At 41.6% G+C, this 16,030-nt stretch overlaps 1 protein-coding gene across 1 annotated transcript in view; it reads right to left on the bottom strand.

Moving 5' to 3' along the window:
* LOC107226033 overlaps positions 1–16,030 on the bottom strand; it is a 122,575-nt gene that overhangs the window by 14,879 nt on the left and 91,666 nt on the right. Inside the window, exons 8-9 of the mRNA XM_046737926.1 lie at positions 2,372–2,945; positions 1,578–2,166 (exon numbers count right to left, since the gene is read on the bottom strand). Coding sequence (XP_046593882.1) covers positions 1,578–2,166; positions 2,372–2,945 — 1,163 coding nt within the window. The remainder of the gene's footprint in view (positions 1–1,577; positions 2,167–2,371; positions 2,946–16,030) is intronic.

Below are 16,030 nucleotides of genomic sequence, written 5' to 3'. Positions count from 1 at the left end.
AGATCCACCACTCTCTTCTTCGGCAGAGTTTCCAGGAAACTCACGGGCTGATTTTGTTGAGATCCAGCGCGTTTGATGAAAGGTTCACAAGTTTATCGAAGAAGAGATACAATAGTTTACCACGACAACAGAATGACTTTCAGTACAGCTCGCAATTTGTATATCATCTACACTAGGGTGGTTCAAAAAAACATGACATTCTCGTTTTTCGAAATGAATAATTCCCAAGACCCAATATTTTATAATTCTTGTGGCATTTCCATGAATTGAAAAGTTTGATTACATCATCTGACAATGAGTTATTCTTTTTCTCCGTTAGGGTAGTATATGCTTATTGTAACTGTAGCTCATGAGACGATTGTATTTCAATAAAACTGCATTTTTTAATAAATATAGACATTTCACGATGAGAGTGAATTTAGCGACTGAAGCCAGAACTGATGAAATTTTAAGAGCGACTGAATATGTTTTATGAGGCACTGGTAAAAAGCGGGTGAAATATTCTATTCCTTGAGGAATTTCTTTACGATTTCTCTTGGCTCAACGAACAGATCTACTAGAAAAGTTCAAATACGTTGAAAACGAAAGTCATGAGAATTTTTTTCGCAACGGGGAATCATAAAAACCACTCGCCGGGAACGAAATCAGAAATTTCGCATCTCACGAGATGGGGGGGGATCAGACTGGCGCAGGCGGTACAATGTCATTATGTCCTAGAACTAAAACGCCCGAAGTATAGGCAGAGAATGCTCTGTGTACAGACGTGGGTGAGTATTTCAGATATTTATGGCCGCTGCATTGAATTCATCATTTTTACCCTACCCAAGGTGCGCAATTATTGAGAAAAAATTTAAATTTGTATGTTTTATTATAACCTTTGTATCATCGTAGGTGTCTAATGGTATTGCACATGGAAAACCTCAACTCTTCCAGACTATAATAGTATATTCTGTTACAAGGGCGAATACTGAATGACTTTTGATAAGTGTAAAGATTCGAGCGTGAGCCGAAGGTGAGTGCTGCGTTTATGTGAATACAAGTGTGAAGCTGCAATTGCGTAAGTACGAGTGTGAACGCAACATAAGCCAAGGTGAGCCCTGTAATCACACGAGTCAGATCATTAGCGCCACCTGTTTGGATAGTTTGACGATGTGAAGTTTATGAAGTGTGCGTACGGTACTCCGTTTTCCAAAAGTGTGGTGAGACGCTGTTGGTACATTGCAAAATTGAAACGCATAGCTCTTTCTACTAGAGCTCTTTTTGGCACATACATACTCTTGAACAACATAAATTCGTGCACTGTGTCATTAAGCGTCCGTTACCTGATCCTACTTTTAGGTGGTGTCAAGGTACCCGCGATGCTTTTTGAAACTAATTTTCCCTCACATATGTTGCAAGAAATAGCATGCATTATACGTTCTGATAAGCGATATCTATCGGGTGTAATTACAGAACCTCTGCCTTGGGTCATGACGTGTTTACATGGGTGTGAGTGCGAACTCATGTTCGGCTCGTGCCGTAAACTGTACTTTCACATTTGAGTGAACGATGATTATGCTGTATTATGTTTATCTTACCATATCAGAGTTGAGAGATAGAAATTGGGTGGTTCCGTACTTGATGCACTCTCGTTGCCTTAATTGGAGTATGGCCTGATAAGTGTGATAGTTACTCCTCTCAGCAGTCTTTTGGACTGCAAGATTTCTAAAGACGTAGTTGTCGTTGACTGGCAGCCACGATGAATTACTTGTTGAGAATCCTGCCAAACTGGTATTATCCCATTGATAGGGAGTTCGCGCAGGATCTCGCGTGAACAGCTGAAATCGATCTGGTCCAGCATTAATCGCATGTGGGTCTTGTGTATCGTTAAATGAAACCTCGGTATCTAAAAGGGCCAGCTCTTCACCCATGTAAGTAAACGTAGTTCCGCGTAGGAGTAGCAGCATGTTCAAACCATCAGCACGGTTCAGGCCAAACTTTGAAGCGATGCGAGTATTGTCGTGATTACCAAGAATCCAATTTGATGTTCGATTTTCTGGCAATATGGCAAACCATTCATTAAATGCATTGATATAGCTGGATGCTGATGAAAGCCGAGTCAAATTGGTAATCATAGCGAAATTCAATGGCACATGAGCTCCTTGGTGAGTTTGATTACCAAAGTACCTGCAAATAAAACGGTGTTCGGTTTCATCATCAATTCTAGCAAATTAATATATATAATATTATGCATATTACATCAATATATCTAACAATGAATATACGCATTCGCATATACATAATTATATAATATTAATATATCATTTACTGGATGAAGATGATTAGCAATGTTTGTTATATTACAATACACCAATTTAATTTGCTCATTCACCTAGACACCACATTTTGGTTAGCTGAGGAGTCTGTAATCAGAATTCGTGCTTGGCCATCAGATTGTTCGGCATGTTCATCGACGACCGTTCGCCATTGATAGACGATGTCTACGGTTTCATCACGATCGGTTGTGTAAATGTGTTCGAGATAGTCGTAATCCGTTTCCAGAATGTAAGGATCTGGGTTTGCATTACGTGGTTCATCAAAGAAGTCCTCATCTTCGAAAAGATGAGCAACTGAACAGATGCGAAAACCGTCTACTTCCTGATCAAGCCAGAACTTGAGGACATTAGTCATTTCCGTTACTACATCAGGATTACGAAAGTTCAAATCCGGCTGACTGGTATGGAATTGATGCAAGTAGTACTGTTGTCGCTGTTCACTCCATGTCCACGCAGAATCACCGAACACGCTTAACCAGTTGTTCGGAGGCTGAAGTCTGTTATCTGATACGATTCCATCTTTCCAAATGTAGTAGTCTGTGTAGGGTTCAATACGTGCGATAGAATTTTGGAACCAGACATGTTCATTGCTCGAGTGGTTCGGAACAAAGTCGATGATAATTTTCAGTTCTGAAAATATCATAATTCATAAATAAATTAACACAAAAATTATCGGTACTTAACGCCAATGTTTCATTATTTCCTCAGGTCCCGTCGGAAGAATACTTAGGATTAATCACTTGTTTCGGCATTGCAGTTCTTCGAAGAAAAATCATCAATAATATTTTCAATTAGCAAAAATTCACTTACAGGTGTCGTCATATTGACTCGCAGGTAAAATAAATTTTGACAAGGCTGAATAAAATTGATAGAACTAACTAGTTATTAGCATGCAATGAAAAGATTTAAAATACTGGCGTAGAATACGATAAAAAGAGTTTTATTTTCTGAACTGCGGTACTCAGAAAAATTATTTATACCAGATGTCCTTAAAATTGATTTTGTGGTTCCGGAAAAAGTATTGGAATGTGAGACGAATGATTCAAATATCATAAAAAAAAATCAAAAAGTTACAGAAAACTGATCAGATGAACGAAAAACCTAACAAGCAGATTAAGTACCTCCGACGTCGCAGAAACGGGTTCCCGTTTCCCGTGATGAAAGTTTAAGAACTCCGAATTAACGTCGTTTTTGATTTTTGATCGAGTTGGCCTTGGTTGCTGAGATATCGCGATTTGAAAATTTAAGATTTGTTACTGGAGTAGAGACCGTTTCGGCTCGCGCGTGAAGTGCGTTAATTAAGCGTGGACGTGTGAACCTAGAGCTGGCGTAGCTGATACGGTAAGATGACGGACTAGAACGCTGAAAGTTCACGGTTCGCGTCTACGTATGTTTCTTTTTCATTCTTTAAAATTTAAAAAAAAAATTTTCAGTCCGTTTGAAATATATTTTCTCAATCTCTTATGAGACTTTGCATGCGTAGGTAAATAAGACAATTCGAAAATATCTATTACCAGTTATATTTTCATATATTATACACTATGTTGAGAAATGAGTGATAAGAAGAACTTAGAACATTTGCAAATGAGTTTGGTTTTATTTAATATACAATTTGATCAGTGTGCTATTTGAGATTTGAGAATGTCTGGATTATATTAATCCCCTAAAAACCAGGTTGTGATTTATGGTGTTTCTAGATCTTAGGAATCACTTGAAAAGTCAATTTTGATTTATGTTAATCACTTGAGAAGCCAATGGTGATTGTATTAACCACTTGAGAAGTCAATTGTGATTGTATTAATCAGTTGAGAAGTCGGATATGATTTATGACACGATAATTCTTTTTTTGAGGTGGTACAGTCAAGCTTCACGTGCGAGCACAATGAGATGAAAAGTAATACTGATTGACAGCTAGAAGAGCCGGTAATTAGGCGCGTTCTCAGAGGTAGTGAATAGTGAATAAGAAGTTTCTTCTCTGCATGCACGATGTATAAGGAGACTCTAATGTGTAGATGTTGTGTTTACCCTTTTTGAATCCTTGCTTCCGATGAGAAGCCCGTAAGACAAGCAATGCCGTCTATTGAATGATATGCGGATGTGTAAATCATTTATCTACGAGAGAATATTTGTTGAAAGAATGTAAATTCGAAAAATTGGTGATTTAGAAAAATTAACGACGGAGCCAGGAATCGAACCTGGCGTCTAGAGATGCTTGACCGGAGCCTTAGCCTCCACTAGACCACCTAGCCGCCCTGACTCTGTTGTCGTTAATATCTCTCATCACCAGTGAGTTCGAATTTGTTTTCCTTTGTGCCCGGTTTATGTGTGAATAAGTAGTGAATAGTTTTGGTTAGTCCACGTTGAATGACAGCTGCTTCTTGAGAGATGCCTTTGAGAATACAGATTTTCAAACATTTCAGCCCACCATCAGCAACGCTGTTGATTTTATTTATTTATTCATTTTCTTCATTAAAATCCAACAGCCCAAAGTGCCAATAACAGGGTTACTCAATTTACATAGTTATCGACAGAGACAGAGTTAACATATATTGTTGTTGTATGTTGATTTTACATGAACTAAAATTTCTAATTTAAATATTTGATATAACATATTGATTACATTAGATTTGGATATTGGTTCAAATAGCTTAATTTGCGTTTATTAATGTATTAAGTTGTTTATTCATTCAACTGTTTTCGCGTAGTGAAATGAGAGTTCACGCAATAGAGTTGGCCGTGAGGGGATTTTGATAATAAATGTAACTCTTCTTTAAGGAAGTGTTTAGGATCGAGCAGTGTTCCCTGCTCGATACTGTAGATGTGATTGTTTGTTGATGATTGTCGTTTTGCCATTCCGAGTCACCAGACAAAGATTGGTCTCCCCTTCCGCTACACGCCGTTGAAGATCGTCGCGAGTGGCCTTGTGTTGAGCCTGCTGCATTTGAGTCCAATCTTTCGCTATTACTATGTTGGTCAAGTTCAGATCTGGAGAGAGCTGGTTGGCTTTCTTGTATTTTATGAAGTTCAGTATTATTATAGCAGAGGAACAATTGTTAGCAAATGTGATTTTCAGAGGTCTCGGTTTTTGAAGCGCTGGAGAATATTTACCGATACGAGATTGAGAATATACGGATGAATCAACGTTAAGCGCAGTGCAGAGTCTAGTGGTGAAATCCGAATCTCGGTTAGTTCGTGCTTCTAACTCAGCATCGGATGATTCAGGAACATCGTATAATATCACATTGTTACGCCTGGAGAATCTTTCTTCAACTTCTGCCAAGACAGATTCCTCATTGTCTGGCGGAAATGCTTCAATAGTACTGATCTTGTCTGTGTTTGTTTTAACTTTGCCTTCTAACGATTCAACCTTGTTAATAAGATTCTTATTCTCTTCTTCTATTTTCTTAACTCTACCATCTACAGACTCACGCAGAGAATCTACACTCCCTTGTACTTTATCTAACGCAGCTGCGATGTCTGTTTGCAATTTCGTATTTTCCTCTCTGATAAGTTTACGTAGATCTTTATATGAAGACGTTTTCTTTACGCCGCAGCATCTTTGAAATGCACCATTTGTTAAAACACTGCTTGCTTTCGCACAACTGAGGTGATATGTAGCATTACACTTAGGACAATCAACACAGTCAGTGACAATGTTGCTAGAGCAGCCACGGCACATACGAGACATGTTAGATGTTTGTAAACAAAGCCAGTCAATAACAAGATGTAGGATGTTTTGCTGTTACCTACAAGTAGACCACAGGTGTCAGCATCAGGCACTATAATGACGTATCATAGTGGAGATATTATAGTTATTATTATTGACTTATTGAATTGTAATTATGGAGAATTACTTGGTTATGCAATGATCCAGATGTACGTTTATATTTCAGATTGATAACAAGGTTTAATTTCACACTTAGAGATCGAATTTAAGCTAGAAGACACATTAATAGTTACACAAGATACGAATTTATCTCAAGGCAACGGTATCAGCACAAAGCAGTACACGATGTATCACAGTAGTGTTAGTACTTTTAATATAGAATTAATTCGTTATGTAATGTTCCAGGTGTATGTTTATATTACAGAATGGTAACAAGGATTAAATTCACACTTGGAAATCAATTTTACGCTAGTGGACGCACTAATAATTACACAAGCTACGGATTTATCACACGGCAATAAAACGTGACTTTATTCTGCCGCCATCTTGGCTCGTGCTCGTGTAGATGATGAGTTGCCTTGAGGAGTCACAAGAAGGAGGGTGAGCTTTGCAATCGGTCTGGTGAGCTTGGCAATCGGTCTGGTGAGCGTGGTTGTGGCCGTCTTTATGGACACCACGCTTGGTAAGTCCATCCTGTCCTGGTAATAGATTGAGTACCCTAGCCATTGGCTATTTTCCGGGAGGTAGGCGCTCATCAGTGAGCAGTACTAATGAGCCCACCTGAATGTCGTTGTGAGGATGATGCTATTTTGACATGGCTTGCAGTCGTTGCAAGTATTGAGTTGACCACAGATGCCAGAACTGTTGCACCCTTTGCTAGATGAGCTGCCATCGAGATAGTCTGTTGGTTGAGATGTCCAGTAGTGAGGGCCCAGGGACTGCATTAAGCGCAGTTCCAATGAGAAAATGTCCCTGTGTGAGCACTGCGGTATTGTCGGGGTCATCGCTGAGCGGTTCGAGCGGCCTTGATTTGAGAATCGCTTCTATTTGGGCGAGGAGCGTAGCGTCTCCTCGTATGTGAGCACGGTGTCTCCGACCGTTCTTCTGAGGTGAAATTTGAGAGAGTTTACCACTGCTTCCCACTTGCCACCCATGTGGGGGGCTGCCGGCGGGTTGAAATGCCATCGAGTCTTATCTTGGGCTAGTACTGATGAGATTGCTTGATGACCTGATGAGCTTTCGATGAAACATTGCTTGAGTTGAGCATCGGCGCCAATGAAATTGGTTCCACAGTCGGAGTAGAGTGCGGAAGGAAGTCCTCTTCTTGAGATTAAGCATTTGTAGGTAGCAATGAACCCGTCAGGTGTGTAGTCAGAGACTACTTCTAGGTGAGTAGCCGATGTTGTGAGACAGACAAATACACATATCCATCCCTTGTACGTGCTTGAGCCTCGACCCTTCCAGGTTTTGAGCGTGAGCGGGCCAGCGTAATCAATGCCTGTATGTGAGAACGGGCGTGATAGTGTGACTCGCGCCGGAGGTAATTGGCCCATCAATTGCTGAGCGCGGATTCCCCTTTGACGAGCACACACCACACACCTGAGAATACATGATTTGATGGTGCTCTACCTCCGATGATTCAGTGGAGTTGTCTGATGAATGCCAGAGTTACCTGAGTTTCTCCATGCATCAGTTGGTTGTGAGCGTGAGCAATGATGAGTTCAGAGAGTCTTGAGGTGCGAGCAAGGATTGCTGGATGTTTGTTCTTGTATGAGAGTTCTGACTTCTTAAGTCGACCACCTACTCTGAGCATACCGCAATGGTCAATGAATATCGTGAACGTGTTAAGTGGGTGTGAGTTTGGCAGTTGAGATTGTCGCTGGAGTAGTGCGAGCTCTTCTTGGAAGTAGACTGATTGAGTAGCCTTGACCCAGAAAAGTCGTGAGTCTTCCATACTGCTTGATGGAATGGAAGCTGCTGGTGTTGTATCGAGTTTGCTTGAGAGTTTCTTGATGAATCTTCTGCACAGAGAGGTTATTCTGAGCAGCTTGTTGAGAGATGAGAATTTGTAGACGAGATCCCAATGATATTCTGAAGAAGATTGGACAGCATGCAATGCAATATTTGCACGAGCCTCTTGCGTACATGTAGCATCAGAAGCCGACTCGTTTTGAGCAGGCCATGAGTCCATTGTCTGAGTCATCCGTGATGGTTCCGTCCACCATACAGAGTGTTCTTCGAGCTGATCTGTGGTTATGCCACGCGACGCACAGTCAACTGGGTTTGAGGTGCCTGGTACATGCCTCCAATGAGCTCTCTCGGTGAGTTCTTGGATTTTCGTAACCCGGTTACATACATAATCCTTCCACCTTGAGGGATGAGCCTTGATCCAGGTGAGTGTTACTTGAGAAGCCGTCCACAGATGAACATTTGTTACGTGCATGTTTAAAGTAGCATGAACATGGTTGATTAGTGTGGAGAGTAGTAGCGCTGCTGTGAGTTCCAACCGCGAGATGGTTAGACGTTTGAGAGGAGCAAATTTCGTTTTTGAGCAGATGAGTGAAATGTTGGTGCCAGTGAACGGTGAGTTGACAAAGAGATACACAAAGGCTGCCATTGCAGTTTGCGAAGCTTCAGAGAAACCATGTAGTTCAACAGCTGAGTCAGTGAGCGTGTTGAATCATCGTGGAATAGAAAGTCTGGCTAGGCTGAAGAGATCTTGTCTAATGCTAAGCCACTGAGTTATGAGTTGTTTTGGGAGTTTGCCAGCCCAGTTGAGTTTGTGTAACCAGAGTGCCTGAAGAAACGTCTTCGATCTAATCACAACAGGTGCGGAAAAGCCCAATGGATCAAATATTTGTGCTACTTCTGATAAGATGAGGCGTTTCGAGAATCTGTCAGAGTGGGCTGATGAGATGGTTGAGAAGTTGAACGTGTCCTGTTGAGATGACTATCGTATTCCAAGGATCTTGGTGTCAAACTCGTCGAATGAAATGCCCGATGCACTTCCACGCTCAGGTGAGACTTCCGCCAACAGTTGTTGCTTCGATATAGAGTGCCATTTTGCTAGCGGAAATCCGCCCGCGTGGCAGAGCCCTATGAGTTGATGAGCGGTATGACTCGCTCTTTCACCGTGTCTGAGCCTCCGAAGATATCATCAACGTATCGACCATGAGAGATCGGATCCACCGCGACCGGGTATCTTGAGCCTTCGTCTTCAGCGAGCTGAAGCAGTGTCCTCACTGCTGGGAATGGTGCTGCCTTTATTCCATATGTAACAGTCGTGAGCTGATAATGAGATTCCAAGTGCTGCTCGTTTACCCAGAGTATTCCTTGAAGATCCCAATCTTCTGGGTGAATCTTAATTTGCTGATACATTTTTGTGATGTCTGTAGCAAACAAGTGCTTACGTCGGCGTATCCAGATGAGCAACTTGAAAATGTTGAGCATCAGATTCGGACCAGCATGCATGAGATCATTCAGAGAGTAGCCAGTGGAACTTGCACTAGAGCCATTGAACACCACTCTGAGTTTGGTGGTCGAGCTATCTGGCTTGAGAACCCCATGACGAGGCAGGTAATAGTGAGGCCGTCTACTTGTTGAGTTGTCGTCGAGCTTGATCATGTGATCAGCTCTTTCGTAATCCAGCATGAACTGATTGTATAATTAGTGATATTGACTATCTCTGCCAAGCCGTTTGAGAATCCGTTGAAGGCACAGATGTGCCGTGTGATGAGAGTTCCCCAAAGCTATTGGTGATAATTTGAGCGGCATTCTCACAATGTAAAGTCCAGTTGAGTCTCTTGAGTGAGTAGTCTTGAAGTGGTGCTCACACTCGTCTACCTCTGGAGTGAGTTGGGATTCACTTGACGTCAGTGGTTCTTCCTGAAGCCAAAACCTTGTTAGCAAGTCTTGCAAGGATGAGTTCGTTGCTTGTGAGACGCCATGTTGCCGTTCTTGTCAGAGTAACCGGTGCATGAATTGGACCTATTACCAGCCATCTAAAGATGGACAATTGAGCAATCGGAGAGCTAGACGAGTGTCTAATGATATTTGCCTTTATGAGCTGCCCGTAGAAGTCTGCTCCTATGATCACGTCTATTGCCCTTGGAGTGAGAAATTCTGGATCAGCTAGGTTCAACCCCTTCAGAGGAGGCCAGGTGAGTTTACTGTGTACCTCACTAGTTGGCAGGACAGTTGTTAGTGTCTTGAGAACATGAGCTGAGATTTTTACTGGGAGTGGTCTATGCCTGGAATGAAGAGCAAGAGTGACAATGCCTCTTGTCTGAGATGTCCTTTTTCCATAGAGGTCAAGTGTTGAGTGCCCCTTTTCAAGGTTCAGCTGTTTGGCGAGACCCTCTGAGATAAATGAGATTTCTGAGCCAGGATCGATGAGTAGTCGAACCTGGTATGATGAGGTCGTCGAGAAGACTGTTGCTGTTGCAGTTGCCAGCAAGGTGAGATGACTACATGTTGTAGATGAGCACGCCGAAGAGTAATCGTGATTATTGACGATCGTCCCTAAACATCACGCTGGTAAAAGTTTGGCTGTTTCAGAGGTTGATGCAGCTTGAGAATCCTGAGTGGTCTGAGAGCGTTCAGTTGAGGGACCGAAGATGGTTGAGAGGTCTGAGTGCCGCTGCACGTCTTGCAGTGCCTGGAGTTGTTGCACTTTCGTGCATTGTGCCTACCAAGGTAGTTGCAGCACAGGCTCCTCTCCTTAACGAGCCTTACCCGTGCATCTAATGAGCAGTCTCGAAACTTCAAAGACATCACAATGAAGTGATCCTGTTCACAGCAATCACATGGATAGGATGCTTGCTGGTGGGTGGACTGAGACGTCTGCTGAGTCGACTGCGGTTTGTTAGAAGCCTGATATGAGCTGGCTTTTTTGGGAATAGCTCCCTTAGCAGTACTCGATTGAGCAGGAGTTGAGTCCTGCTCGATGTGTTCTAACGTACGGGCACGAGCCACGAGAAACTCGGTGAGCTGGCTGAGAGAAGGGAATTCTTCGGAAGAGGCTAGGGACGTTTCCCAATTCTCACGAGTATCTCGACCGAGCAGTCCACCCATGCGGGTTACCATGAGACAATCATTGCTACCTTCAGTTGTGAGCGTTCTGAGAGCCTGAGTTGTCTCGTTGATAATATTCACCATCTTGGTGAGTGAGATGGCCTGACGTTTTAGCATCGGCTTAAGGTTAAGCAATCTATCCAGGTGAGATTTGATGATCAGCCGCTTGTTCTCAAATCTACCATTGAGCAGCTCCCACGCCTATGTGTATGACGACGAGTCCGGGGTGAGATTGACGATGAGTTCTGACGCATCACCTTGCACCGCCGTCTTCAGATACTAAAATCTTTCAAGATCACTGAGATGTCAGCGATTGCCGATGACAGACATAAACATCGCCTTGAAATCTGGCCATTTCCTCATATCCCCACTGAAGGTCGGCACCATTAGTTCGGGTAGACGTGAGCGGGTACGAGATCCTGGTTCGACTGAAGCGGTTGGTTGAGCAAGCAATGTGAGCGGTTCTTGGAGACGTTCAAGCAGGCGCTTGTTTTTGAGCACCAGCTTGGATTCGTCGAGGCTGACCTTGGCAAAGTATGAGTGGTCTAGGTGAGCGGGAGGCCAATGAGAGACTAGCCATGAGTGTTCGGTGCGGAAGACCTGATGGATTTCGTCCAGTTGGTCGAGCATCATGGTGACATCGGTGAGCGCAATATCGTCGGAAGGTTCTGTCATTTGAGTGAGCATATCCTCCATCGACTCAATTAGCTCATTCTGAGAATTGACTCGCAGAAACAATTTAATGCTGAGCACCGACATTGACTTGCTTCGAGTTCTTCGGCCTGAACCTTGAAGATGGTCTGCGGTCGTGAGGAGGTCAACTGTCGGTGTTATCAGTGGCACCGGCAATGTTGTTAAGGAGTCTGTTGATCCTTTGGCGGTCGACTTGTCATCGCGCATGAGAGGCATTGTTGATGCACACGTGAGGGCGAACAAGTCACAAAAGTAAACACTACAACAAGGTGAAAAGGTGAAGAATCAAAGATGAGCAGACAACTGCGTGAGAGCGAGAGAAATAGCACTATACGCGAACCGCAAGGGATGGAGAAGGTCAGAGTTAATCCGCGCACTACACGAGAGCGAGCGAGATAGGCTTAATCCTGGCTATGAGCGAGAGCGAGAGAGTCAGAGTTAATAGCACAATGATTAATATTTAAGAGATTACAAATGTTCTATCCGGCTCGAAGGACCAAAATGTTGAGAAATGAGTGATCAGAAGAACTTAGAATATTTAAAAAAAAGTTAGGTTTCATTTAATATACAATTTGATCAGTGTGCTATTTGAGATATAAGAATGTCTGGATCATATTAATCACTTGAGAAGCCAATGGTGATTGTATTAATCACTTGAGAAGCCAATTGTGATTGTATTAATCAGTTGAGAAGTCGGATATGATTTATGACACGATAATTCTTTTTTTGAGATGGTACAGTCAAGCTTTACGTGCAAGCAGAATGAGATGAAAAGTAATACTGATTGACAGCTAGAAGAGCTGGTAACTAGGCGCGTTCTCAGAGGTAGTGAATAGTTTTGGCTAGTCCACGTTGAGCGATAGCTGCTTCTTGAGAGATGCCTTTGAGAATACCTATTCTCAAACACGCTACATGAACGTCATTATGCTAGAATAATACAATAAAATGGTTATTCTAATAACAAAGGCATAAAATTACGTAAAAAATATAATTGTTCAAAAAATAATTAATTTAATACACACATGCAAATTTTATACGACGTAATCATTCTGATTCTTCTTCACTACTACTGATATGTCGACAAATTAAGGGGTGGAAACCATCATAAAAGTAAGTGAAGTACAAAGGCTGACGACACCACGAACATAAGATGAGCGCAATACCACCACAACCACATTTAACCTTGCGAATCTGACCAGGAAAGCAAACTTCGTTTACATTTTGAAAAACTGTTCTGTTTGGCGTTAATTTGGCTGCAAACCACGCATACTCTAACATATCTGAAAATATTGGCCCGGACATTTGATGGTAGATTAAATAATTTATTTTGACAGCATCGTCTCTGCTATTTATTCAGCGGTGTTGTTGAAATAGACAAGTACTATTTTGCAGTCGTTTGATAAAATTTTTTACTTGTCTATAGAAATGAACGTCACACGGTTGGCAATAAGGTGTACAATCTGCTGGAATAATTTTTAATTTGCAGATTGGATCGTTGTCCTCGTTGATGAAGGTCGAGTCAAAGTGGAAGAATCAGTTTGGCTTCCCCACGAATCAATTATTAAAAGGAAATCCGCCTGCCTCACGCACGGTTTAAAAACTTTTCCAGAAATTCATTAAACAATTTCGAAGTTAATTTCCCCGATGTCAATGCAGTGACGGTAACGTTCTTATAAATGCTTGTCAGTTCGTTGATATGTGTTTGAATTCGTGGCCCAAATTTACCAGTTTGTTCTTGTAAACAAATGAAGACATGTGGAAGCAATTCACCAGAAGCTGTCATACAATATTGCGCGGTGTATGAATGGCTTACTTTATTCGAGTCTCCCAAATATACATGAACCATTTTATCTCCCATGTGTGACAGCGTTCGATTTACACCAACACGGTACTCACAGCCAGTTTGATCTGTGTTAATCACAAAATCTAGATCGTAGTTTAGAATCACTTTCGACACTTTCTATTGGAAAAGTTTTACAGATTCCATGAGAGCCTCTGGTGATTTCATTCCTGTTTGACTGCAGCTAATTCTCATTGTTGAAGCGTTCGTGTGGTAACAGGCTTCATACTTTTTCTCGCTTTAACAAATCGATTGTAAGTCCACTTGTCAATCATATTCCATTTGTCAAAAGATGTTTGTAATGTTTGTAGGAAACAGGTAAGAGAGTTAACACAGTGTTTACGTAGCGAAAGCTTTATTTCGACTCTGATACCGGCGTACAATCTTGGAGCTTATCCACACTTCACGAGTGTAAGGTGGGAATACGTACAGAGACACTCGTTGCTCACACGCCTATTCTACAATGTTCCTCCGTTTTTTATTTCTTGTTCCCAAATTTTCAGTATGCCTTTGTGTTTTAACGCTCTTCCCCCACGATTCTTTAGGATCTCCAACGACCACTTCGAGTGTTTCCTCGTCATATTGATAATTTTTATTTTCGATTCTAACGGACCTGTGTCATGCCACGAGGTCGTTTTTGGGATGGACAATATTCACTATGCGCAGACTCTGAAGATGATGTCGATGAAGATTTTATTAGTGAATAATTGGGGGATATAGCTATTGTTTGGCTTCCGTCGGAAATTCCCATCTTCTCATTTTATAAAAATAATTCTTCCGTTTTTATCAAGTCCGCATCTTCTATGGTCGTTATCATTTGTTCGACCATCTTTTCGACGAAAGCGGTTGATTTCGTCGATGGATTTTCACTTCCGGCATCGAAAACGATATTCCTCTGACGCAAAGTTTGAACACATTCATACATAGCATCGGTGACGTCTTTTTTTGAATGAATGAATTCGTAATTAACGATTTCACTCTCCGAAAGGGATGGATTCCGGGCTCCCGACGTACTTGAACGGTCTTCTTTAATTGCACCAACAATATTTTCACAGTGAATAAGTCGCTTCGTCGAGAATTGTAGCGAAACTGATGGTGTAGAACACAGATACAGGTTCTATATAGCACTATATGGATTACCTGACCGAAAACTGGTCTTTACCTGTGACGGAACAATGAAAAATATCCCTCCGGTCAAACCTTGTAAAGACACAAATACCTGGAATATTGCATACGCTGGTCCACCTGCAGGATTTTCTATAACACATAAATACCTGGAGTATGTACTCTGATTTTTCTATGAAATAACGAAAAGTACCTATAAACACTGACTTGCGCATGCAAAGTCTTATAAGAGATTGAAAAAATATATGAAAAATGAATTGGAAAAAAAAAAAAAATTGAGAAAAAAACGTACGTCGACGCAAGCCGTGAACCTTCAGCGTTCTAGTCCATCGTCTTACCGTGTCAGCTGCGCAAGCTCTTGGTTTACACGTCCACGCTTAACGCTCACGTGCGAGCCGAAACGGCCCCCACTCTGCTAAAAACTCTGAAATTTTCAAATCGCGGTATCTCAGCAACCAAGGCCAATTCGATCAAAAATAAAAAACGACGTTAATTTAGAGGCTTTAAATTTTCACCACGGGAAGCGAGAACCCAATCCGCGTCACGGAGGTACCTAATCCCCTTGTAAGCTCGCTAATAGGTTACCCTTCATGTTCACAGTCTTTATTGCAATAGCTTAGTTCGGTTTGCTAGATGTTGCAATCGGAGAAATTGGTATACGAGAAAAACTACGAGATGTGTACAAATGATCTTGGACATGTAAGTCTTGATGAACAAAACCAATTATTGCTGTCAATTTTTCAACCTGTAGCTTGGGCCCTCCTCAGGACATTGTTTATTGTATCATCTACACAAAACACATGAATTTATGAGCGTACTCGTGTGGGTCAGATAGTAACACTGGCAATGCTTGGCAGCGAAAATCCCTGTTCTAGATCTGAAGATGTGTTATTAACAATTCATCGACTATCGAAACTGATTGGTTCCGAAAACCCACTTCATCACAAAAGTACCTTAATTCCAATTTGCACCATCTTTGACCTTACAAAATCTGAACTATAATGAATTTGGTCCACAGAGGAATAAAGTTGACAAATGATTGTTATCATGATAAGGATTTGAAGATTATACGAAACGTGTTGTTGAAGAATAGTTATGCAGCTAATCTATTACATAAGACCATTACATCTAGATGTGCGAAAAGATTATATTTTGACAACAACAATTCTTTGTATTCTGCCTGCAACAATAATTTGCTAAGTTTTATCTCAATACTATATGTTTCTGTATTGTTTGAGTCACCAAATCGGAATTTTCAGAAGTACGATGTACAATGTCTAATCAAAAATTTGACCTACTTGCGACTACTTTTTAATT

The sequence above is a fragment of the Neodiprion lecontei genome, chromosome 4 (assembly GCF_021901455.1).
Source record: "Neodiprion lecontei isolate iyNeoLeco1 chromosome 4, iyNeoLeco1.1, whole genome shotgun sequence".
In the NCBI taxonomy this organism is placed as follows: Eukaryota; Metazoa; Arthropoda; class Insecta; order Hymenoptera; family Diprionidae; genus Neodiprion; species Neodiprion lecontei.
Note: the sequence above shows the minus strand (reverse complement) of the source record. Positions and strands in the feature narration are given on the sequence as shown.